This window comes from Pseudorasbora parva, chromosome 1, assembly GCF_024679245.1.
Source record: "Pseudorasbora parva isolate DD20220531a chromosome 1, ASM2467924v1, whole genome shotgun sequence".
Classification (NCBI taxonomy): Eukaryota; Metazoa; Chordata; class Actinopteri; order Cypriniformes; family Gobionidae; genus Pseudorasbora; species Pseudorasbora parva.
The window spans coordinates 54,976,421-55,003,654 of record NC_090172.1 but is presented as its reverse complement, the minus strand read 5'-3'; the positions used below and the strand labels follow the sequence as shown (position 1 = coordinate 55,003,654).

General features: G+C 36.7%; 1 protein-coding gene across 1 annotated transcript; it reads left to right on the top strand.

Moving 5' to 3' along the window:
• The first annotated feature begins 832 nt into the window (after positions 1-832).
• Positions 833-24,817, top strand: map4k2 (mitogen-activated protein kinase kinase kinase kinase 2). Its single transcript, XM_067445259.1, has 32 exons — positions 833-1,200; positions 6,677-6,734; positions 7,185-7,275; positions 7,624-7,688; positions 9,326-9,381; positions 9,480-9,527; positions 10,506-10,548; positions 10,642-10,714; positions 10,985-11,116; positions 11,211-11,273; positions 11,358-11,439; positions 12,122-12,229; positions 12,703-12,781; positions 14,778-14,836; positions 14,954-15,000; positions 15,094-15,132; positions 15,934-15,967; positions 16,058-16,217; positions 16,300-16,469; positions 17,920-17,961; positions 18,377-18,461; positions 18,599-18,678; positions 18,984-19,044; positions 20,425-20,548; positions 20,635-20,693; positions 21,046-21,149; positions 22,890-23,061; positions 23,758-23,826; positions 23,912-23,998; positions 24,091-24,161; positions 24,235-24,290; positions 24,403-24,817. The coding sequence occupies exons 1-32, from the start codon at positions 1,108-1,110 to the stop codon at positions 24,488-24,490; spliced, it is 2,598 nt and encodes an 865-aa protein (XP_067301360.1). The 5' UTR covers positions 833-1,107; the 3' UTR covers positions 24,491-24,817.
• The last annotated feature ends 2,417 nt before the right edge of the window (positions 24,818-27,234 follow it).

Sequence of the window (27,234 nt, the reverse complement as noted above, 5' to 3'; positions counted from 1 at the left end):
GTGCTTTTTACTGGCTTTTATTTGCTGTCACGCACGCTGTGAGGGCTTATCATATGTAAATAGTTTAAAATGTGGTCGCCCTTTGAAGCTTTGCACATGCGCAAACGCAGTGTAGTATCGCGTCTAGCGATGAGTGAAGTCCGCTCGTGTCCACGAATCGGTTCTTTTGAATAGCTCATTTCAAAGAATCGGTTGAAAAGCATGTTCTTTTAAAAATGGTTATTTATTCTCATGGGGTCGCTGAGTTGCTGTAGTCCGAGGGTGTACAAACTCGGTCCTGGAGGGCCGCTGTCCTGCAGAGTTTAGTTTCCGTTTGCCTCAACCTGCTGGAAGTTTCTAGTATGCCTAGAAAGACCTTGATTAGCTGGTTCAGCTGTGTTTCATTGGGGTTGGAGCTATAAACTGTAGTACAGTGGCCCTCGCAGGATTGGACACGCACGCCTGCTGTAGTCAGTGCTGCACAACGTTTTAAAGTAACGTAAATTCGCGGTTTATGTTTAGTTAAAATGTGCGTTCCACAGTTCAGTGCCATGATTCAGTTTATCAAATCATAAGCGTGAAACCTACATTTGTATTAAGTTTAACATAGACCAATAAACTCCATATTTTAGCACTTTGAGATTTTGTTTAATATAAAGTGCATTATAAATAAAATTTATTATTATTATTATTATTATTATTATTATTATTATTATTATTATTATATACATCGTTTTAATTACATGTTTTTTGCACGTATAAATACGTGCTCGGACCTATTCAGTCCGATTCATTTTTATTGTTCAATCCGATTTTGCGAATCGATTCATTAGAAAGATCCGTCTCCAAAGAACTGATTTCTTCTGCGACTCGGGTGCGCGAGTGTGAGAAGGACAGGCAGAAAGATTACAAGGCGCGTGATTATACTGGATGTAAACATTAATATTTGTCTTTGCTTTGTATTACATTAGGCTACATTACGTAGGCTAATTGACTCTATAGCCTACAGTTTTATCATCTCCTTTTCAACACTTTTAATGACAGCGCACCAGGATGAGATGAGTTTACTGCACATCAAACTGTGTGACAGCTGTCATGAATAAGTAAAACATAAAGAGATCTGCGGGCATGAATACTATAGGAGTTTCATTTTTGGATCCCTTGGATGATTATGAGATTATCCATCAAATCGGGAGCGGCACCTATGGGGATGTCTTTAAGGTGAGACTGGAGCTGTTTTTAGGTGATCGTTTTAGATTAATGCGCATTTGTCTAACATCTACGATTACATGTGTGTTACAATTTGAACAATTTGCACTGTAACAATTTGAAAGCACAAACACTTTGCCTTCTGGGTTAGGCTACTAACAAAAATCTGAACTGTAGGCTATTATCATTTTTTGGACATGGTAGCCTATCACTGCAGTTTTTAGACATCTTTTATGATAGTGCGATGAAAATACTGTGGAATATGATTATTCCGCATCATGTTAAATGTCAAGGTGCCATCATTGTACCATGGTGTCACCTCAGCTCGTTTATAAGGGGAGTCTTGCTGATGTTGACGTTTTTTTTGTTGTTGTACTGACTCGTTAATTTCCTTGTGTATGCTGAATATTTAAAGAAACTCGGGCTATGATATTACTTGACTGACTGGACTGTTTAGTTTTCTAAAGTGATAGTATTCATAGTATGTGTGAAAACACCCACCCCATGAACACATTTTTAAAATAGATTCACAGACATAATGTTGCAGTTTATATTTATTGTTATCATGTCTAAATGTCTGTTAGGACATCTAGGGTGTTACTTTTCACTAAAATATATAACTTCAGTCAATCAGTTTTCAATGTTTACATGGAAAACAGCCCTTCACAAACAGAAAAGTAAAAATAAAAAAAGATTTTGTAGCATATGGTTGGCTATGATATTTGACTCGACAAGCACAACCACAACATTTTTGGAATGTTACACATCTGGACCTTAAAACCAAGATTCGCGCAGGTGTGGTAGTGTACCTCCAAGAGGTCTGTAAAGAGCAAACGTGCGTTTTCCTTCCCTTTTATATAGCCTACAGTATGTTTGCTGAAGTAATGTGGAGATTGTGTCACTCTTGCAATCCCTAACACAGTCCACTTTATCATAATTCAGTGGGTGAGCCAACAACCCTTACAATGCCCATCATACAATGCACAAAGAATCCTTTCTAGTGTCCTCTAGCTCTCTCAACTTTGAGTCAGAAAGTTCTCAAGATCTAAAAATATTTCATGGTGAGGATTCCCAGCTGCCATCAAACAAAACAGTCTGGTTTGCATTTGATGGACTTGTCAGGTCTGACTATGGCTGCATACAGAATAACAAGCTTTGGGGATTTTTGGCCAAAGTGTGGACAGAGACCCAACCCGAGCTATTGTTCTTGGTTTGTGGCTGCGTTATTTCAGGTTGCACAGTTAAACCATTAAGAGAATGTTGCACTGTCGCTTTAGTCATGACAGGAAGCCTTTTGGCATGCCAGGAAAAACAACAGGAAGGCAGCTCAGTAAAGTTCCAGGTTTTGTCCAGAAATGCCTGATTTGTTATGTTTATGAGTAGGACAAAGCAAAAATGTACACTCAGAAAAAAAGGTACAGTGCTGTCACTGGGGCGGTACACTAAGGTGCAAAAGTGAAAAGGTACATCTTTGAACCTTACTCACCCCTAAATGGTACATATCATTACTTTAAGAGTGCAAATTAGTGCCTTAAAGGTACATATTAGTACCTTTTTGGTTTTGTACCTTAGGGTCCTGCCCCAGTGACAGCACTGTACCTTTTTTTCCTGACAGTGTAGGTTCACCGTTATGACCTTTTTTTAAAGTCTTCATTTAGTTTTTGGGGTCTACTAGAATAGATTTACATGCTTGAATGCAAAAAAAAAAAAAACCTTATTTTTCACACACCGATCAGGCATAACATTGAACAGGTGAAGTGAATTACACTGATTATCTCTTCATCATGGCACCTGTTAGTGGGAAGTAAACATTTTGTCCTCAAAGTTGATGTGCTATAGGACTAGACCAAGGCTCATTGATGCACGTGGAGAGAGAAGGCTGGTCCATGTGGTCTGAACAAACAGACGAGCTACTGTAGCTCACACTGCTCAAGAAATTAATGCTGGTTCTGATAGAAAGGTGTCAGAATACACAGTGCATCGCAGTTTGTTGTGTATTGGGCTGCATAGCTAAAGACCTGTCATTTTTGACTGCCCATGCTGACCTCTGTCCAAGCACCAGCAGTGGGCACAGAACTGGACCACAGAGCAATGGAAGAAGGTTGCCTCGTCAGATGAATCACATTTTCTTTTACACCACACGGATGGCCGTGTGTTGCTTACCTGGGAAATACATGGCACCAGGAGGCACTATGGGAAGAAGAAGGCAAGTCGGTGGAGGCAGTGTGATGCTTTAGGCAATGTTCTGCTGGGAAATCTTGAGTCCTGCCATTCATGTGGATGTTATTTTGACATGTACCACCTACCTAAGCATTGTTGCAGACCATGTGCACCCTTTTATTGAAACGGTATTCCCTGGTGGCTGTGGTCTCTTTCAGCAGGATAATGTGCTCTGCCACAAAGAACAAATGGTTCAGCAATGGTTTGAGGAGCATGAGTTTGAGATGTTGACTTGGCAAATCATTCCAATCGATCGTCTGTGGGATATGCTGAACAGCTGAAAATCAGATAATTGGAGGCCCCACCTCACAACTTACAGGACTTAAAAGATCTGCTGCTAACATCTTGGATACCACAGCACACCTTCAGGGGTCTAGTGGAGTCCATGCTATGAATGGTTAGGGCTGTTTTGTAAGCAAAATAGGGGACCAACACGGAAGGTGATCATAAATGTATGCTTGATCGGTGTATTTGTTGCAACACCTCACTTCCCAGTCTGTCAGTAATGCTCTATTTAGTTCCTGTCTCCATAAAGCCCCTACTTTCGAAAAACACAATCCACTCTAATTGGTCATCTGGATCAGTGTGTTGTGATTGGTCAACTGCTTGAGCATCTTTTGCAAATGTTGCTCCCTTTAAAGGGGTTAGTTAACCCAGAAATGAAAATTCTGTCATTAATGACTTAACCTAATGTCGTTCGACACCTGTAAGACAAATGAAGATATTTTTGTTGAAATCCGATGGCTCAGAAAGGCCTTTATTGACACCATGTCATTTCCTCTCTCAGAACCCATAAAGGCACTAAAGACGTCGCTACAAAGCCCATCTCACTACAGTGGCTCTACAATCATTTTATGAAGTGACAAGAAATTTTTTTGCGCAAAAAACGAAATAACGACTTATATAGTGATGGGCTGATTTCAAAACAAAGTTATGAATCATCGTACCGTCAAACTGCTGAAATCACGTTACATTGGCGATCCGAATCATGAATTGATTCACTGATTCATAATGGTTCAAAACTTTGTTTTGAAATCAGCCCATCACTATATAAGTCGTTATTTAATTTTTTTTGTGCACAAAAACTCTTCTCGTCGCTTCCTAAAATGATTGTAGAGCCGCTGTAGTGAGATGGGCTTTGTGCGACGTCTTTAGTGCCTTTATGGGTCCTGAGAGAGGAAATGATATTGGTGTCAATGAAGGCCTTTCTGAGCCATAGGATTTCAACAAAAATATCTTCATTTGTGGTCTTACGGGTGTTGAACGACATTAGAGTTAGTAATTATTGACAGAATTTTGGTGAACTAACCCTTTAGCCGAGAGTTTCAACACTACTATTGCATTTCAACTTTGTGCCCAAGACATTTAAATGAGGAATATTTTTAATTATCAGAAGAAAACGTAAGACTACAATCATGGAGTTTTAAGGAGTTCAGAAACTGTGTACTAAAATGACTTTGTGCTTTGTAACTTTGACCTTTTTCATGCTCAAACAGCAACATTAATTTAATTATTTAATTCAACAGACAAGAAAGTTGAAAATGTAAAAAAGCATAATAGCAAACCTTTAGATAGACCACTCTGAATGTATAACACATTTAATGTGCATGAGTTTCCCCGTTTCATTTCAAAGCTAAATGAATTTGAAGAATCTTTGGCTAGTGAAATATAGACCGTATGATACTGCACTCAGTGATTAACTGATGGCCTCTCATACGATCTAGGAAGATAAAGTAAGAACATCAGCTCTTGGCTATGGCTACAGAACAAGGTTACAGTGAAGGACACAGCAGGCTGTCACTGACACTAGGATATTTGTCATTATGATGCCTTCCAGGAGAGCTGGATCTGTTCCTAGCTTTTCTACAGCATCCCAAACATTTCACCAAAGTAAACATGGCCTTAAAGCCACATTTATTCACCTCTGTGTTGCATCTGCAAATTTACATACAATGTCAAATGTTTATTTGAAGACCAGTACAAAAATATAAAAGCTGCAGTGATTTTAACATGGCTGAAATCTGTTTTTAAACCTAAAACTCTGAACCTGAACTATAGTAAAATCACTACAGCACATTCTCATTATTATAGATGGCCATATAAAAGACAACATTGCTCTATTAATTCCTTAAATACATTTTTAGGTCCAATTTTGGTTCCGATTTCTTTCAAATTAGTAATAGTGGTCTGTAATAATCTTTCACACCAAAACAAATCTTCTTAATAGTTATTTAGAGTAACTGTAAGTGAAATATATATACACACTGTAAAAAATTATTTAGAAAAAAAGTTACCTGGTTGCCTTAATTTTGAGTTCATTGAAATTTAAATTTTGAGTTAATACATTTAAATGTTTTTGAGATTCAACAACCTTTATTAAAATATTATTAAAAGATTTTGTAAGCATATTGGGTCATTGTGTGTGTTTTATTTCTGATGACACAGTGAAACATGCCAAATGATTTATCCAATTTTTTATGTGAAAATAACATTTTGAGTTTCTAATTATTAAACAAATGTCCTTCATTGTATCAACTCAAATTTTCAATTTCAATAAACTCAAAATTTTAAGGCAACCAGGTTACTTAATTTTTTTTAACTTAAACCAACAAAAAAAAACCAATTTTTTTTACAGTGTACAAATTGCATTCAACTGATTAAAGGTGACACATTAATAATATTACAAAGATTTCTATTTCAAATAAATATTTTTCTTTTGAACTTTATGTTCATTAAAACACCCTAAAAATATCACAGTTTCCTTAAAAATATTAAGGAGGACAACTGTTGTCAACATTGATGATAATAAGAAATGTTTCTTGAGCATCAAATCATATTAGATCATATTAGAATGATTTCTGAAGGATGATGTGAAACTGAAGTAATGATGCTGAAAATTCAGCTTTGATCACAGGAAAAAATATAGTATATTAAAACACAAGGCAGTTTCAATAATTGCAATAATAGTTCTCAGTATTACTGCTTTTACTGTGTTTTTTTTTTGGCCAAATAATTGCAACCCTGGTGAGAATAATAGATTTGTTTCAAATACATAAAAAAATCTTACCAACCCTAAACATTGGAATAGTAGTGTATGGATTCATATAAAATGTATATAAATTTGTTCTTATAAATATGTGCATATAATAACTGTTTTACAGCAGTTGAAATGGCTCTTCTGATTTCACAGTCAAAATTATACATTTTTATAAAAAACAAACAAAGAGACTTTCCAGTTCATCATGTAACATTATGCCTTTTCTTTCAGGCTAGAAACATTAGGAGCTCAGAAATGGCTGCTATCAAAATTGTTAAACTGGATCCAGGTATGTGAGTAGTTTTAATGTTATAAGGATTAAATATTATATACATTTGGATATGTGTGCACAGGACATTTTCATAAATCAGTGGTGTAGAGAACATACAGACAACATTTAGAGGCGTGTGCCGTTTCTAACCAATCCCTCAAAATTATAGAGGTTTTATTGGATCGATTCCTCGTATGAAGGATTTATATGATAATGAGCACTATATTTACACATAATTATAGTTCTCCCTGTAAAGACACTTACAAGTAAACCAATTCACTTTCTACATTTAACTGGGCTCACATGAAGTTTAATGATTGATTATATTTTATAAGTTATTCTTACACAGCTAGAATACCTGTCTATCACTGCATTCTGGAGTAAAATACTTGAAATATTTTGTGATTATTATGGCCAAGTATTTGTTCAGTATACACTCTTTCTCTCATTCTTTCACTCCTTATTCAGGTGATGACATCACCTCCATCCAGCAGGAGATAACAATGATGAAGGAGTGCAAACATAAGAACATTGTGGCCTATTATGCCACTTACCACAGGTACGGTAATGTTTGAGCCTTGCCTGGTATTTCTCCAGTAGTTGTCAGGGCATAGAAAGGTGCATTCCACCACATGTTTTATACCCTACAGGCAGAGTTACACAATCGGATACGCAGCACAAATCACCGAATAGGTTTTGTAAATAGTTGCCGACGTCGTGTCAGCACATGATCTTGATGACTCGTGCATTCCCGAAACAATATTTCAAAGGCATGCATTCCCGCTCACAAGCTTTCTTAATGTTTATGAGATTCTTGTCATGTCTGTAAATAATGGGTGTGTGCGTATGCATCTATTGAAAATGTTTTGTGTGCAAGGTCTGTGCACTGAACTGTTCAACTTTTCAGGAATACTAAATTGTGGATCTGCATGGAATACTGTGGCGGAGGATCGCTGCAGGATATCTACCAAGGTATACCCTGAATAAAATTAGGCCTGGTTTCACAGACAGGGCTTAGATTAAGCCAGGCCTTAGTTTAATGAGGACATTTAAGTTCCTCTATAAACGTGCCTTAGAAAAAGAAAATTACTAGTGTGCATCTGGAGACAAAAGAATGGCACTGACATATTTTAAAATGTTGCTTTTCAGTTAACAGCTCAAACATGCATTCATCTGGGACTAGCTTAAAGGGTTAGTTCACCCAAAAATGAAAATGATTTCATTAATTACTCACCCTCATGTCGTTGGACACCCGTAACACCTTCATTTTCGGAACACAAATGAAGATATTTTAGTTGAAAGCTGATGCTGAGAAAGGCTTCAGAAAGGTCTCCATTGGCATTCAGTACATTTCCACTCACAAGACTCTTAAAGGCACTAAAAACATCAATACAAAGTCCATCTCACTACAGTGGCTGTACAATAATATTACAATGCGACGAAAATAGTTTTTGTGCGCAAACAAAATCAAAATAATGACTTTATCCGCCAAGTTATTGTCTTCCGTGTAGGTCTCTGACATGAACTCACGCGATAGCGGCGCTCCTCCTCTTCCGGGTCATGTATTCGAACGGCGAATCTACGTCATATTCTCGAGCATGCGTCGAGTTCACGTCAATAATTTGGTGGATAAAGTGGTTATTTTGATTTTTGTGCGCACAAAAACTATTTTTGTCGCATTGTAACATTATTGTACAGCCACTGTAGTGAGATGGACTTTGTATCGATGTTTTTAGTGCCTTTATGGGTCTTGTGAGTGGAAATGTACTGAATATCAATGGAGGCCTATCTGGAGCCTTTCTCAGCCATCAGCTTTCAACAAAAATATCTTCATTTGTGTTACGAAGATGAACGAAGGTCTTACGGGTGTCCAACGACATGAGTAATTAATGAAATAATTTTCATTTTTGGGTGAACTTACCCTTTAAGGCTCGTCTGTTAAACCTGGCATTAGTATTTTATGCAAGTCTTTAAAGGTGCAATGTGTCAATTTTAGCAGCATCTAGCATTGAGGTTGTGAATTGCAACCGCCCACCTCTTATCCCTTCCTTTTAAAGCACACAAAGAAGCTACGGTGACCGACACAGGACAAAGATTTTGTCGTTTAAGAGAGCAGAGAGTAGCTAGCGCTCTGTAGAGTAGTTTGTCCTTTCAGGGCTACTGTAGAAACATGGCGGCGCAAAATGCCGATTTCACTGTAAGGGGACCCGTCCCGCAATGTGTGTAGATAAAAATAACTCATTCTAAGGTAATAAAAACATAACGGTTCATTCACTCTAAAAAAAATGCTGGGTTGTTTTAACCCTGCGGTTGGGTTAAATATTTGCTTAAGACAACCCAATTGCTGGGTTAGTCCATATTTGACCCAACATTGGGTTGTTTTTTACCCAGAATTTTTTATATTAGGTGTTATATTAGGTCTTTTTTTTACACCACTGAAAACATAATTATGTATATTATATTGCATTTCTGACTATAGATCCTCATAAATATTACACACTGCACCTTTAAGACTGTTTATGAAGATTGGGAACAGTTATTATTATTAATATGCCTTTAACCACTGCCCTCTCAGCTAAGTGAGAGTCAATATAATATTCCCTCTACAGTAACTGGACCTTTAAAGGAAAAACAGATTGCTTACATCTGCAGGGAAACACTCCAGGTAAGGCTAATTAATTATTAAAAAGACCAACAGAGGATCTTTCTCAATGACACATCCCTTCGTTTTGAAAATACTTCTGTTCTTGTATTACTCTGCAGGGTTTGAATCATCTCCATGAGACAGGCAAAATACACAGAGACATTAAGGTGAATCAGGCTTTTCTATGACACGATATACACTGTTCAAACGTTTGGGGGCAGAAAGATTTATTTTTTCATGTTTTCATGATAGAATGCTGCATTTATTGGATCAAAAATATTGCAGTTTATATATGTGACCCTGGACCACATAACCAGTCATAAGTCACACAGGTATATTTGTGGCAATAGCCAACAATACATTGTAGGGGTCAAAATTATCTTTTTTTATGCCAAAAATCATTTGGATATTAAGTAAAGATAATTTTCCATTAATTTATTTTGTAAATTTCCCATCATACATATATCAGAAAATTATTATTATTACTAATATGTGTCACTAAGGACTTCATTTGGACAACTTTAAAGGTGATTTTTCTCAATATTTAGATTTTTTTTCACCCTCAGACTCCAGATTTTCAAATAGTTGTCCTATTCTTTGTTATAACATTGTCCTATCCTTACAAACCATACATTAATGAAAAGCTTATTTATTCAGCTTTCATATGATGTATACATTTACCCGTATGTTTTGTGGTCCAGGGTCACATATTACAGTAACAATATATATTTTAAAAATGTATTCCTGTGATGGCAATTCTTGAAAGTCTTCAATGTCACACGATCCTTCAGAAATCATTCATGTGCTGATTTGCTCAAGGTACGTTTTGTTGAAAATATCATACATGCTTAATATTTTTGTGGAAACTGTGATGAATATTTTCATTCCTTGATGAATAGAAAGTTTGAAGGAACATTTATTTGAAATATAATTGTAAAAAATAAAGAAAAAGTAACGTATGTACAGTCTCTTTAGATACATTTTATTTATCCATGCTGAAAAAAAAACCCTAATTTCTGTACAAAAAAAAAAAAACCTCACCTACCTCAAACTTTTGAACAGTAGTGTATGTTGGTGACAATAGTCGTGGGTATTGTGATTTTTATGTTCAAAATAGTTAAATAAAAATCTCCCTTCTGATTTAGGGAGCTAACATTCTTCTTACTGATCGTGGAGATGTCAAATTGGGTGAGTGATTTTGTGTTATTGAACCCTAAAGTAAAGAATACAAAGTACACATTTTAGATTATTGTATCCGTCTCTGTTTCTCTCTCTCTGTAGCTGATTTTGGGGTTGCGGCTGAGATCAGTGCCTCTGTTGCCAAGAGGAAGTCCTTCATAGGAACTCCCTACTGGTGAGTCGTCTGCACAGAGATCTGTCTGAACTGTCTTGTTTTAAAGCAATTAGCATGCTGTCAGATAGATAGACAGACAGACAGACAGACAGATAGATAGATAGATAGATAGATAGATAGATAGATAGATAGATAGATAGATAGATAGATAGATAGATAGATAGATAGATAGATAGATAGATAGATAGATAGATAGATAGATAGACAGACGCAGTCAGTCAGACTGCAGGATGTGACATATCTAATAGAAATGTTTCTTTATTATGTTAGGATGGCCCCTGAGGTGGCGGCAGTGGAAAAGAAGGGTGGATATAACCATCTGTGTGATATCTGGGCAGTGGGCATCACCGCCATAGAGCTGGCAGAGCTACAGCCACCTATGTTTGACCTTCATCCCATGCGGTCTGAATGACGCACCTAATTCATTTACCAGAACAGAAAATATCCTGGCAACATAAAGCAATTCTGAACTGAGGTTTTATTTTTTCTGTTGCAGAGCTCTGATGTTGATGTCAAAGAGCAGCTTCCAGCCTCCCAAACTGAAAGACAAGAGCAAATGGTGAGATTAAATACCTCACAGAAGGAAAAGTGAAGCTTTATTGCGAGTAGCTGACATGAGCGGTGTGTGTCCTTGTCTTTGCAGGTCTGCAGGTTTTCATAGCTTTGTGAAGATGTCTTTGATCAAAAGTTCTCGCAAGAGGCCAACAGCAGAAACTCTTCTCCAGGTGACAGAGTAATCAAACTCAACAAAAAGTTCATATCTGTGGTTGCGTTGCTGCTGAATATCATCGACAAATAACAACTTTTCTCATGTGGTCAGGAGATGTGTTAAAGCTTTAATGCTAAGGCATTGTTAGGAAAACTACCAATTTATATTTGTCGTCTCTTATCGTATTACACCTGTACTTATAGCACTAGATCGAGAGATAAATTGCTTTTAAAGGTTCCTAGAGTACGTTCAGAGTTTGGTAAAACTGCCTTCTCTTTCTATGCTCCCTGGTTATGGAATGAGCAGCAGAGTATAATTATGATAGAAGCATTCCCCTCTTTAAAAGTTTTTAAAAATCTCTTATTGACCAATTTAAGGGAAACGTGTGTATGTTTTGTTAAGTAGATTTTTTAAAAATGTTTGTATGTTGTTTATGTGAAACTTTCTGTGCTGCCATCTTGGCCAGGACTCCCTGGAAGAAGAGATTTATATCTCAATGGGACTATCCTGGTAAAATAAAGGATAAAAAAACCCAAAAATGCACGGCCGATAGGTCGCAGAGCTTAGATATACCAGATCTAAGTATAAAAGCTATGATAACATTGGAATCATATTGACCATCTTAATCCTAATTTTTCTTGAGTTCTGTTAAATTAATTTAGTATTCCAGAAAAGTTATTGTCGGTTTCTCTCCCCAGCACCCGTTTGTAACACAGTTACTGACCAGAAAATTGATGATTGAGCTACTGGACATGGCAAATAACCCAGACCTCCACCATCCCTCCAGTCCTGAGGAGAATGAAGAGGTGAGAGTAAGACACGCTCACATCAGGTTGAGATTATGAGATGGCAACTCTATTCATGCCGTCGGACTCTGAAATAAAAATATTTAATGCTAAACTTCTTATGCTTCTTAAACATAATTAGATGTTAATTCTGACATGACATAAATAGTTCTGAAAGTTTGTCTGTTTATGGCAGTTTATTTCATCATACATCATAAATCAGCAATCAGCAGAATTTCTTAAAAGCCTTCTTGAGCTTTTTAGCCTTGCTTAGAACTCAAAGTATTTTTTTCCAGGGTAAGTTAAATAAAGGATAAATAAAGAACATCATGAAGAGAAGCATATGATACAGGATTTTTGGAAAACTTTGGCCTAATTTAAGTCAAGTCATTTAATGTTTTTTTCTTTTCTGTTCAAAAATACATGTCAGAGTTCAGCTTGTCAAAGTGTACAAATATTTGTAGCGGCAATATTTGTGTATGTGTGTGTTAAAGGCAAATGACACCGCTCCGGATAAAATCCAGTCTAAAGGGAAACATATGCCAGTGGAGAGGAGTTTGTCTGAAGAACAATGTAAGTTCGGTTTTGCACTGTCCTTATTTGCAATGTAAATTTTACACAAATGTTTAAACAAAACATTTTCATATTCTGTTTAAAACACAGTTCAGTTACCATAATTGTTCTATATTATTTGTAATATTCTATAGATTTGTTTTATATTAATCAGCTGATAGTTGTGCCCAATTATTCCTTGTGTCAGTTCCAAAATTAAACGGCAAAAATATACTGTTAATTAATAGACACACGCACCAATCAGGCATAACATTATGACAGGTGAAGGGAATAACACTGATTATCTCTTCATCACAGCACCTGTTAGTGGGTGGGATATATTAGGCAGCATATGAACATTTTGTCCTCAAAGTTGACGTGTTAGAAGCAGGAAAAATGGGCAAGCGTAAGGATTAGAGCAAGTCTGACAAGAGCCAAATTGTGGTGGCTTGACGACTGGGTCAGAGCTTCTCCAAAACTGCAGCTCTTGTGGGGTGTTCCCGGTCTGCAGTGGTCAGTGTCTATCAAAAGAGGTCCAAGGAACAGTGGAGAACCGGCGACAGGGTCATGGGCGGCCAAGGCTCATTGATGCACGTGCATGGGAGCAAAGGCTGGCCTGTGTGGTCCGATCAAACAGACGAGCTACCGTAGATCAAATTGCTTAAGAAGTTAATGCTGGTTCTGATAGAAAGGTGTCAGAATACACAGTGCATCACAGTTTGTTGTGTATGGGGCTGCATAGCTACAGATCAGTTAGGAACCACCTCCGAAAGCACCAACAAGCGGGCAAGTGAGCATGAGGTCTGATGAATCATGTCTGCTTTTACACGGATGTGCGTCGCTTACCTGGAGATTACATGGCACTAGGATGCACTATGGGAAGGCAGTGTGATGCTTCGGGCAATGTTCTGCTGGGAAAGCTTGGGTCCTGCCATCCATGTATAGATGTTACTTTGACATGTACCACCTACTTAAGAATTGTTGCAGACCATGTACACCAACAAACTAGCCCGATCCAGGGAGGCCCCACCTCTCAACTTACAGGACTTAAAGGATCTGCTGCTAACATTTTGGTGTCAAATACCACAGCACACCTTCAGGAGTCTAGTGGAGTCCGTGCCTCAATGAGTCAGGGCTGTTTTGGCTGCAAAAGGGGGACAAACACAATATTAGGTCATAATGTTATGTCTGATCGGTATATGATAGAACCCCTAAAAGGTTATATATATATATATATATATATATATATATATATATATATATATATATATATATATATATATATATATATATATATATATATATATATATACATATATATATATACATATATACATACATACATATCGTATTGGTATACATTGTGAAGCATGGTTAAACATTGTCTGCATAATGGAGTATTTTTTTTTTTTTATGTTTAATGTGTTCATAGCATTCATTTTTCTGAAGTTCACTGCCACGCCAAAGTCAGTGCCATGTTTATTTTCATTGCAGCGTGTGCATGGTTAGAAAGTTTAATGTATGGATGAGTAGCAGAGGAGGTGCTGCTTTAACAAGGCGGCTATTGAGCATAGCTTCAGTGATGTCAATAGGCACACAACTCATAGAGCTGGTACTGTTTAGCACACGCCTATGGCATGTCCTTCTCCATCCCCCTCACACACTCACTCGCGTGAACTGGATCCAGTGGTCACATTCAAGGCGAAGCGGAGAGTGCGATGCGTGTGTGTGTGTTATCGTGTGGCAAGTCGATGCCATGATTACTGAGAATCCATTGTCACACATCTTGACTGTAAGATTACAGCATTCACAGGCAGACAAATCAGACAGACAGAGTTTCCATCCACCTATTTCTAAGCACATTTTGTCATATTGGAATGGAAGGAATGGATGGAAACCCCAAGACTTGATGACCATAAGAGACAACTTTTAAAACATTAAAAAGTCTTACAGAAAAGAAGTAAAAATATGTAAATAACGCATTTAAGTGAGTAATGTGTATTGCTGTTTGTTTCAGTTGACCAGGTCAAGTTTACCCCTCCCAGGAGGAAAGAGACTGAACCCTATCCTGACCTGGTCAGTTTTATTAGTCTTAATGAGACACAAACCACACCTATCCCACTTCATTACAAGTATTCGTTGTCATAATTCATGGTTATCGCTCAGTAAAAAATTGAAGTATGTTTATCTTAGGGATCATGTGATGATTGGAGCATATCTGGAGATGAACCAGAGTCACCGTAAGTGTCGATTGAGTGAAACTAACTTATAATTGCATTATGATTTTACACAATTTTTATAACTTTTCATTTGAACTGTTTTCATTACTGCAGGGGTCTTTTGGAAAGTGTAGAGGAAGAGTTACAGCAGAGGTGAGACACTCTTATGTTCTGGCGCCATCTTGTGGAGTCGCATCTACTGCAAATAAAAATGCACCATTGCTGCCAGCTGTTTCATGCACTTGTTATAAAATTTGTTTTACCTACTAGATATCATTAAACTACTTTACAGTGCATTAATTAATTACTAATGTTAACAGATACAAGTTTTGATCGTGAGATTAACAGATGCGGACAGTATTGAAGTATTTTTTACTTTCCAAGTAATTTTGTTACTTTATCACTTTATGCACTTTATCAGTGTTCTTCTTTGGAAAACTTTTACTTCACAACATTCCAAAACATAATATTGTACTTTTTACTGCAATACATTTCATATTGAAAATCATTTAATACTTAATTATTAAAAATGTAGTACTGTATACTTTTACTCAAGTAAAAGTAATTCAAAGTTTTACTTGAGTACAAGTAATAAAGTACTACATTTTTAATAATTAAGTATCAAAGGTAAGAAAACAACAACTTTTATTTATGAAATGAAGTGCAGTAAAAGTTATGACATTATATATTATGCTCTGGAATGTAGTGAAGTGATTAATAAATGCTGTGGTAGTATTGCTCATTATTAGTTTATGTTAACTAATGTTAACAATTAAAACTTTATTTAAATTTTTTTCTTAAAAAATCTGCAGCACAACTTAATTAGATGTTTATCTTTTGTTGAATATTCTCTTTGGTTTTTATTATGTTAGTAAATACATATTCACAATTTTAATAATTAAAAAAATAATTTGCTCCATGTTTATGTATGTGACAAAGATCTTTCTCTTTCAGGAGTTTGACAGTAAAAAGACTCTCATCTTTTGAGGTATGGAATTTGAGAAACTGCATGTGTCGATTAATTTATGAATTTATGACTATTTATGTAAGGATGTGAATGGTTTCTGATGTCGCACAGTGGAGTAAGAGGAAAAGTGGACTGTTCAGCCCACCGCCCGTCTCTGCTACGACATCTCTTCCTCCCATGAGCTCTTTAGACTCTGATCTGGAGGACAAGGACCTAACGCTTCGACCTAGTGCTACTCTATGCCCTGAAACTGTATTAAGTCCAAAACCAGGTATTTGCCATCTGAGCATGCAAGAGACATGAAGAAATGTACCATAAGTGATTAAAATATTTCCCTCTTTGTGTTTTGTCAGTGCTGTTGAGATGTTCAGCTAGTCGAGATGTGCGGCAGTGGTGCAGTGACCCTTGTGTTCCTGACCGTGAAGGTGCAGAGGAACACCAGAGGACTCTCACGAGGACTCTCAGCAGAGACACGGCTCTCTCTCCGGAGTGGAGCACCATGAGGAAGAAAACGGAGGAGTCTGTGAGTTACTAAATTTGGAATGTTACAAATAATAAACTTACACACTTATATCCCATTCAGTTTAATATGTCTCAGCTACATTAGATTCCCGATTAAATTTATTAACAATTAAAATGTTAGATATGAAGAGAATCCATGTTTGGTGTTAAAAAAAACAGCTGTCAGGTTTTACTAGTTAAGTTTAGTTTAGTTTAGAGCTTTATTTATCCTCTTGGGGCAATTAGTTTAGGCTCTCATGTTGCTTCACATGTAACACTTCACACACATACATTCAAACATTCAAAACACAAAACATAACAAAATGTAAAAAAAAAAAAAACCAAAAAAAACATTTGTTTCATAAACAAATTGCCTCAGGCACAAAAGTACAAAGTAGTACAAAAGTACTAAAGATACGCAGTGAGAAATTAGAGGGAAAATAAAAAGGTTGCGGGCTCAGATATTTTGCGGCTGACCGTGCATTGATGTACTGTATATCAATGCACATTATACAGTCATGGCCAGATTTATTATTAATATCTGGAGAGATTCTGTATGAAGGAATGGTCAGGAATGGATATATAATATACATTTGTTGAGTTTCTCTGTCAGTCTGCTATATTTGTAGGGAGAGAGTATTTAAATGTAACATAATTTACTGAGGTTTGTGGTTGCCAGTTCAGTAGTATTTACAGCTATATTTACCGCCTAATACCGATTAACTGATGTTGCGTCTGACATGACATTTAATTTGCTCATTCTTAGTAGATCACCTGCAGCTTTTATCGGCGCTTTTATTGTGCACACACTTTAGTACCCGACTTTCGGATGAGACGTTAAACCGAGGTCCCGACTCTGTGGTCATTAAAAATCCCAAAAATCCCGTTAAAAAAACCTCGGCATCCTGGCCAAATTTGCCCATTGGCCCCTGTCCATCCTGGCCTCCTAATCATCACCCTCTCCTGATTGGCTTAATCACTCGGTCTCCTCTCCACCAATCAGCTGGTGTGTGGTGAGTGTTCTGGTGCAATATGGCTGCCGTCGCATCATCCAGGTGGATGCTGCACATTGGTGGTGGTTGAGGAGATTCCCCCTTCTATGTAAAGCGCTTTGAGTGCCTAGAAAAGCGCTATATAAATGAAATTAATTATATAAAAATTATTTTTATAGTAAATCTGGCCCTTTGTGTTATATTTTAGTATTAAATATTTAATAGCTCTAAATACATCAACATTAAATTACCCATTGAAAAACAATTGGTCAACCACTATCAAGTAAAAACTTACATTAATAGATTAAAGATGTGGATGTTAATTGATCGGATGTTAGTGGTTTCAGCACCATGGACAGAGCTCACATTGTGTACGTGTGTTTTTTGTACAATTTTTGTTGAGTCACTAAAAGTATGACTGACAGACTAAAAGAGATCATACAGAAGCCTTTCCTTTTTATTTTAACCTTTAATTCATAGAGAGCTGATTCTCACGGACTTCCTCCCACTCCCCAAGTCTATGTAAGTTTAACCACCTAATCACACCTTTTAAATGTGTTAAACCTGCCTGTGCTAAATTAGAGTGGGACAAAACACATAATAATGCATAATTAATGTCAATAATGCTCTTCTAGGCCTGGTATCTATATGTCTGAAAGAATTTATATGTATCATTTATTTTATAGTGTCTTTGTTACACGTTACCTGTACTTACTGTAGTAATAACAGTAATTTATGCATTCAAGCAACTAACCATAAACCTAATCATGTAGTAAGCACATGTTGTTAATTAATATTCCACAGTACACGTTAGTGTTATTACACTGTAACAAGGACACCTTAAAATAAAGTGTAACGAAATTTATCTTAAACAGTAGTTACATATTTCACATCTGATGTATTGTTTTTAAAAAATGTAATACTTCATGTTGCATAGATGGGGGCCTGTTTTAGCAAAGTCTTTAATGGATGTCCACTGAAAATTCACTGTGCAGAGACATGGGTTTTGCCTAAAACCAGAGGTACATATTTCTGTTTATCCTATGACTTAAAATACAATCTAATTTAAACATATGATTGAAAAGCTTTCCAGTATCAGTAATATTGAATCAGAATATCCTTGCGTTCTGTTGGTTTGATTTCTCAATCATTTCCCTAGATCAGTATTTAATTCTGGGGGCAGAGGAGGGTGTCTACATCCTTAACTTGAACGAGCTGCATGAAGACACCTTAGAAAAGGTACAGCTGTGAATAACATTCACTTTAGGCTTTCCTATAGCTCAAACAGTAGAGCATGGCGCTAGCAACGCCAAGGTCATGGGTTCGATTCCCAGGGAGAGCAAGACTTGACAAAGTGTGAAATGTTTACCTTAAATGCAATGTAGGTGCTTTCTATAAAAGCGTCTGCCAAATGCATAAATGTAAATGTAGCATTACCATGATTTAGTGTTTGACCCAATAACTATTTCTGTCATAAAATACAACAGATTTATAAACCAATTTGTAATGGTTAATATGTTTTTACCTCCTGATTTCCATTGCAGTTGCTTCCACAGAGATGTACTTGGCTTTATGTCATGAACAATGTCTTAATGTCCATCTCCGGTATGTATATTTTTTTATAATTATATGATTGATGATTAATTTCTGATGTCGTGATGCAAGTAACAGCCATCCAGTTTTAGACATTACAAGCTCAGAAATGATAAACCTTATTCGTATTGCATTGCTAAAATGTAAGAAAAATGAAAGAATTCTCACTTGCTTCTCACTAAAATCTTTTAGCCAATATTGCCATTTTTTCAAAATTGTAGACACATTTTAGTACTTTTTTAAACTTCTAAACTCATGTGCTCAAATAATCAATCAGTGTTGGGAAGAGTTACTTTTAAAAGTAATGCATTATAATATAATATATTATAATATACCCCCTGAAAAAGTAACTTATTGTGTTACTTTTTTATGGAAAGTAACTGTTACTTTACTTTTGATTACTTTTTCTCGCCTTGCCTGGAATTGCTTATTTGTTTTTTAATAGCAAAATTAATTCTTTAGCAATTGTAAAGATCCTTTCTTTCACACCATAAGTGTATCGCGATGAGTCATTTTATTTCATGATAATGATATATCTATTATATAGTTATGATATAGTTATTTTTGCTCTAAATAAGGTTTTTAATGATAGAAAAATGTTTGAAGTCACTGAAATTTCACATAATTCTGATCATCATTTCAATATCATTTAACAAACTAATACTAGCCTAAAAATCTCTCAAGCTTACTAAAGACAAGTAAACAGTGATAAAGAAAGAGTAAAGAAAACAAACAAAGGCACAAATGAAATAGACCTGAAAAGCTTCAAGCGTAAAATGTATAAAGTAATCAAATGTATAAACAACAATACTGTCTTTACCTGTAAATTAAATGTACACTATTCTTATTAAAGTTATAAAAGTGATTCAGTCAAGAGCAGTGAGAGATTTTTTCTCTTTTTTGTTGTTTGATAAGCATTAATATTGACAGCAGGTACTGTAAATGTGGATCCTGCCACTTTAAGACCGGCTGCTTTCTCAATTTCTCAGTTCTTTATCGACTCTTTATGTTCACTTAAGACATGAATGACTTGCAAATACATATTCATTTGACCCTTAGGCATGTGTATTTAACCGCTCAAGCTCAATAAGGCGGCAAAAATCACTTGCTCGCGCTGTAAGCTGCAAGTTTGGCATCTCTCAGGCATCGTTGCTAATTGTGCTTCAACGCTTTAACGCAAATCTTAAAACCACATGCAAACTAAAAGCTTTTGTGACCGTACAGCACAGTAACGTCTGTGACCGTATATATGTGTAGTTACATAAAAAAATACATAATACATAAGAAAAACTGCAGTAGTCTTTAAACTATTCTATTCTATTCTATTCTATTCTATTCTATTCTATTCTATTCTATTCTATTCTATTCTATTCTATTCTATTCTATTCTTAGGTAAGTCCTCTCAACTCTACTCTCATCGACTGACGGCTCTGTTTGAGCAGCGAGGGCACTTGCAGAGGAAACAGGGTCACTTGTCCCTCAGCACCAACCGCTTCACAGAACGGATCATCCACAGGTCACATTAACCGAAGACTGACATCTTAAGTTTAATGATTCAGCTTATGTGTTGTCCATTTGTAACTAAAAATAATCTTTTCACAGGAAGTTTGCAGTGTCAGTGAAGATCCCAGACACTAAGGGCTGTCGAATGTGCAGTGTGGGTGAGAGACTTTTCTTGCCTCTCCCTGGATCAATATCGATTCATTATATCCTGATGCCTGTCTTTGCTGACCTCATCTAATTGGCTAAGATGGTGGGCTAGGGCTTGGAAAAACCTCTGAATGATAATGAGGACAGATCTTAAATGCACTTACAGTGTTTTTTTGTTTTTTTTAAACACTTTTTTTTAACTACTTTACGAGTCGTTTCTTGCCTTTCACTGGATCAATATTTATTCATTATATACTGATGCCTGTCTTTGCTGACCTCCTCTAATCAGCTAAGATGAATGATAATGAGGACAGATCATAAATCTCAAATGCACTTACGCTTGTCTTGATTTTTCTTCATTAGCTCGTAACCCATACACAGACAGCACGTTCTTATGCGCTGCTGTTCCCTCTGGACTTGTTCTGCTGTTGTGGTATGAACCGCTGCAGAAGTTCATGCACCTGAAGGTAATAATCTTAACCCTACTCATCTGTATCATATTTGAAACACTCATTTCTAAGCCCTCTAAATGACCAACATCATCAAATATTTGCAAAACCAGTTGTACACAAACTTCCACATGCATTCTGTCATCTAACAAATAGTTTATATTTTTAGTCTAAATTAAAGGTGCACTATGCAACTTTCCGTCCACTGGAGGGCGCCTATTCAAAACAAATGCGTAGTTTGATGACGCAAAGTTTGAAAAACATATGGGACATGAATCTTGGGACATGTGATCTTCACATCACAGCCGGTGGAAAATAGGACACGGGCAGAAATCATGTTCATGGATGCGGTTATTAACGTTACTGTAGTGTAAAGCAGAGCAGGACCGAGTGTTATGGAGCTGAGCACGGCCGCTGGAGCGATTCTTAAACAAATACCCGCCTCGCAAATACTGGGACTTTTATTATGACGGGACGGGACACATTCGCCGGGCGCCTGCACAAATCCGCTCTTCCGGTTATGATTATTAGGTAATGCAGCTCTGTTTATCATATTAGATACATTTGAGTGTGTTTAAAACGATGTTATGACGTTACTCTGTGCGTTCACTTGTTCACACTGCTAAGAGTAAAGCGCTCCTGCCAAGTAAAACCCGAAACCAAGGGTAACGCAGATATGACGCAATTGACAGGCAACTCCCTCAAACGCTATGCTGAAACGTCCTGGATTCTTGGTTAAAATAGCAATTTTCTCACAATTTACAAATAGTTGGAAACATTTGGGATATTGGAAGTACTCAACTGAACAAAATTTATAACACTGGCCTAGTGGTTTTTTGATATTTTACTGCAAAAATACTACAGTGCACCTTTAATTAAAGCCCTAATTCTAAAACTGCCCCCCTTCAGGTCCTGGTACATGCATCTTTTTGCACATGTAAAAAGTAAGTAAAAATAAGTACATGTAAAAATACATTTTAGATGGTTAGTAAAACTCAACAGCTTTTTTGTAATTCAGCGTTTTACAAATATGTGTACATTACAAGCTATCAGATTTAAATCTTACTTTAATTCATATAAATATCAGAATCTGCACCAAATTGCATATTTTTGCTCAGTTAAAACCAATGTGTTTTTTCTTGCTATATGTATGAGCCATAATAGCTTGATAAATAAGATACTCAACAAGAAAACGCTAATGCTAATGATCTTTTTTTTAATAGATTTTTTAAAGGTTTAATAAACCACTCCATTTAATAAGTCAGGCTTTAATATATTTAAAATATCTGCATATACAATTTGACATTAATTTTCTTATGAATTTACAGTAGTATAAGCAATTTGATATACAAGTAAATAATTGGGCCCTGTTTTAATGATCTAAGTGCCTGTCCGAATCCACTTTTGCTGGTTGCTGTCTCTCACACTGTGGATAAGCCAGCTCAGCCACAGGCTCAGTCAAAGATACATGAGTGATTAATGACGGGACAATGGTCTAAAAGTTGTATTTGTTGTATCTAGTCTCTTACTGAGTCATGGGTGTGTTTTGGGCTTAATGTGCAATAAACCAATCAGAGTCTCATCTCCCATTTCCTTAAAAGCTAGTTTTTTGTTGGTCAATGGCGCAGTCGTTTTCAGTTGGCTAAAAATAGCAACAAGCCAACAATGCGCCTGAACAACAAAATAAACGTGGAACATCTTGTTTGTGTATCATCTCTAATTACATTCTCTTTCTCATTTTTTTCTTTCTCATTGAAGCACATTACTGTGCCCCTGCCAGACCCATTGCCCATCTTTGAGCTGCTGGTGTTAATGACAGATGAGCTTCCTCAGCTCTGTGTGGGCGTCCAGGAAAGCCCCGAACAGCAAAATGAGCGCCAGCTAAAGTTTGACATCATCCATCTGAACGGCATGCCAAACCCTCAGCCAGGTAAGTGACTGACTGCTGGACTGACTGCTCTTGCATGAATTCAGGGATGAAGAATTTCACAGAAAGCAAATGTTCAAAGTCTTGTTTCTCGGGGGTCAACTAGAACAGGCTTTCATGCTTGAATGTTCAAAAAACTTACCCTTTTTCACATATTTTACATGAATGCATCACCTCTCTTTCCAGTCTGTCAGTAACACTCTGTTTAACGGATCTCTATGAAGCTCCGCCTTCCAATAGCCGAATGTGCTCTGATTGGTCGGCTGGACCAATGTGTTATGAGAGGTCAACCACTTGGAGTGTGTTTCAGAAATGTCACACCCCTTACCATAACTGCAAACCCCTTTTTGGTTTGTGTTTGCCTGATGCGGAAAAGGATTTAAATGAGGAATACTGTGACGTTTTCATTCCAGGAAGAAAACTCGAGACTCCAATGGAGGCATTTCAGGGAGTTCAGCAACAGTGAGCACTGATATAGAGAATAACTCTCTCTGGGGTGATTGTGTGCTTTGTAACTTTGACCTTTTTCATGCTCAAACAGCAAAAGCACAATAGGACCCCTTAAAACGAATATCTAGGAATTCCACAGTTTTCCTCCTCACATTCAAGCAAAGAAAATATGAAAAACATGCATATTTTGTATAGGCCTACTGTGTTTCTTTTGTGTTGACAAGTGTGAATATTTGTGTCTTTCTTTAGACAGCGAGATAATAAAAGCTGTACAAGTGACACAGCTGGACAGAGACACAGTTTTAATAGCACTGGAAAGTATGTATGATTTATGAATAATCCTTTTTATTTAAACATACACTGATACTCGTATTGTAAATGAATCCTTGCTGTCATCTTCTAGAAACAGTGAAGATTGTCGATATGCAGGGTGTTCCCAGTAAGGAGTTAGTATCCGAACTGGATTTTGACTTCCCTATTGAGACTTTAGGTACAAACCTGACTTATGAAAATGTACTATTTTTTTCAAAATGAAATGAATCTATAATATAAAAAGTGTTTTAATGTGTTATTTTTCATCAGTTTGTTTAGAAGAAAGTGTTTTAGCTTTCTGGAAACATGGTCTTAAAGGACGGAGTCTGCACAACTGTGAGGTAAAGTGCTATGATGTGTTGTGTACCAATACAAATTGTCAATAGTTGATACTGACTAGATGTTTCGTCATAGATAACACAGGAAATCACAGACGAAACCCGAGTGTTCAAAGTTTTAGGCACACACAGGTATTGACTCTCTTCCACTTTCTCTCATAGTTTTCCTTAACTTGAATAAAAATCTGATATCATTATTGTGAATGCCTTTGCTTACGTATTTTTCTCAAATCTTGGTTTACAGAGACATCGTTTTACAGAGCACCCCAACTGAAAACCCTTCAGCCACTAGCAATTTATATATTTTGACCGGTCACGAGAGCAGCTACTGAAGAAAGCCAGTGGACAGAACCTGTAAATAACATGCATGGCAAAGAGATGTCAAAATGCATGATAATACAGAGACTTTAAGAACTGTGCACCTGCTTTATGTGCTCAAACGCGGTCCTTCAGTCGATCTCACTGGTACAGATTGTGAGGATACAGAAAGGAATGCCTTGGTTCTTTTGTTGTCCCTCTAAAAGTGTTAAGGCCATTGATGTCCATGAGCTCTGAAATTACCTGGATTAAACTACTATTTAAATTTAAAAAAGATCATGTGATAATTTTGTGATGGAAGGATTGTGATAACTACTAATAAACTGATAAAGTGAAACCAAGCCTAATCAGTTTTGAGTTTTATTCATCTGAGTATTGTGTGGTTTGTACAATTTAATGCTGTTTTGCTAGTTTTAATTCAATTGTTTTAATCCTTGTTGTTTTTTCAGTGTTCATCTTTCAGGGATTTTTGGGTGAACTAACTCTTTAATTGGGAAATATGATTTAAAGTATGTGAATAAAATCATAAATTCAATCTGCTCATCATATAAAGTGATCAAGTCTCTTCAGAAAATTTGAACTAAACCGCTCCATTCATATGGATTCGTTTTATGATCTCTATGAACTTTTTAAAGCATCAAAGTAGATGGATAGCTGTCAATAAAGGAACCGAAATCGTTCAGATTTCATGAATATATCTTCATTTGTGTTTCTAAGAACAAAAGTCTTACAGGTTTGGAACAACATGAAGGTGAGTAAATGGTGAACTATCCCTTTAAATGTTTTGTATTGTTAGTTTTTTATTAGTCATTAGCTCGGTCCATCCTCAAGAGGGAGCTAAAGCTTAAAAAATTAAAACCATTGTTTTAGCATAAAGACTAATACAGCATAATAATTAAAAGGTGGGTATGCCAATATTTATAACATTTTAATATAAACATTATATATATATATATATATATATATATATATATATATATATATATATATATATATATATATATATATATATATATATATATACACATATATACAGGTCCTTCTAAAATTTTTTGCATATTGTGATAAAGTTCATTATTTTCCATAATGTAGTGATAAAAATTAAACTTTCATATATTTTAGATTCATTGCACACCAACTGAAATATTTCAGGTCTTTTATTGTTTTAATACTGATGATTTTGGCATACAGCTCATGAAAACCCAAAAATTAGCATATTTCATCCGACCAATAAAAGAAAAGTTTTTTTTATACAAAAAAAGTCAACCAGAGTGTTGGGTCTTGCGTCTCTCAACTTTCTCTTCACAATATCCCACAGATTCTCTCTGGGGTTCAGGTCAGAAGAGTTGGCAGGCCAATTGAGCACAGTAATACCATGGTCAGTAAACCATTTATCAGTGGTTTTGGCACTGTGAGCAGGTGCCAGGTCGTGCTGAAAAACCAAATCTTCATCTCCATAAAGTTTTTCAGCAGATGGAAGCATGAAGTGCTCCAAAAATCTCCTGATAGCTAGCTGCATTGACCCTGCCCTTGATAAAACACAGTGGACCAACACCAGCAGCTGACATGGCACCCCAGACTATCACTGACTGTGGGTACTTGACACTGGACTTCAGGCATTTTGGCATTTCCTTCTCCCCAGTCTTCCTCCAGACTCTGGCACCTTGATTTCCGAATGACATGCAAAATTTACTTTCATCCGAAAAAAGTACTTTGGACCACTGAGCAACAGTCCAGTGCTGCTTCTCTGTAGCCCAAAAGTGTCTTGACCTGGGGAATGCGGCACCTGTAGCCCATTTCCTGCACACGCCTGTGCACGGTGGCTCTGGATGTTTCTACTCCAGACTCAGTCCACTGCTTCCGCAGGTCCCCCAAGGTCTGGAATCGGTCCTTCTCCACAATCTTCCTCAGGGTCCGGTCACCTCTTCTCGTTGTGCAGCGTTTTTTTGCCACACTTTTTCCTTCCCACAGACTTCCCACTGAGGTGCCTTGATACAGCACTCTGGGAACAGCCTATTCGTTCAGAAATTTCTTTCTGTGTCTTACTTGAGGGTGTCAATGATGGCCTTCTGGACAGCAGTCAGGTCGGCAGTCTTACCCATGATTGCGGTTTTGAGTAATGAACCAGGCTGAGAGTTTTTAAAGCCTCAGGAATCTTTTTCAGGTGTTTAGAGTTAATTAGTTGACTCAGATGATTAGGTTAATAGCTCGTTTAGAGAACCTTTTCATGATATGCTAATTTTTTGAGATAGGAATTTTGGGTTTTCATGAGCTGTATGCCAAAATCACTCTCAGGAGCATCTCGGTGAATTCAGGCGTGGTACTGTGATAGGCTGCCACCTATCCAATAGGTCCATTCGTGAAATTTCCTCATTACTAAATATTCCATAGTCAAATGTTAATGGTATATAACAAAGTGGAAGCAATTGGGAACAACATCAACTCAGCCACAAAGTGGTAGGCCACGTAAAATCACAGAGCGGGGTCAACACATGCTGAGGCACACAGAGATAATAGCTACAGACCTCCAAACTTCATGTGGCCTTCAGATCAGATCAAGAACAGTGTGTAGAGAGTTTTTTGGAAGTACAATGTAAAGTGTGGGATGCAGCGGTGTAAAGCACGCCACCATTAGACTCTAGAGCAGTTGAACAATAAAAATAAAAACTTTGATGGTGCCTGCAGATATGCGTGTTCTGTTCTTGTGTATAATGACACATTGTCAAGTTGTGAAGAAAATATAGCTGTATAATATCTA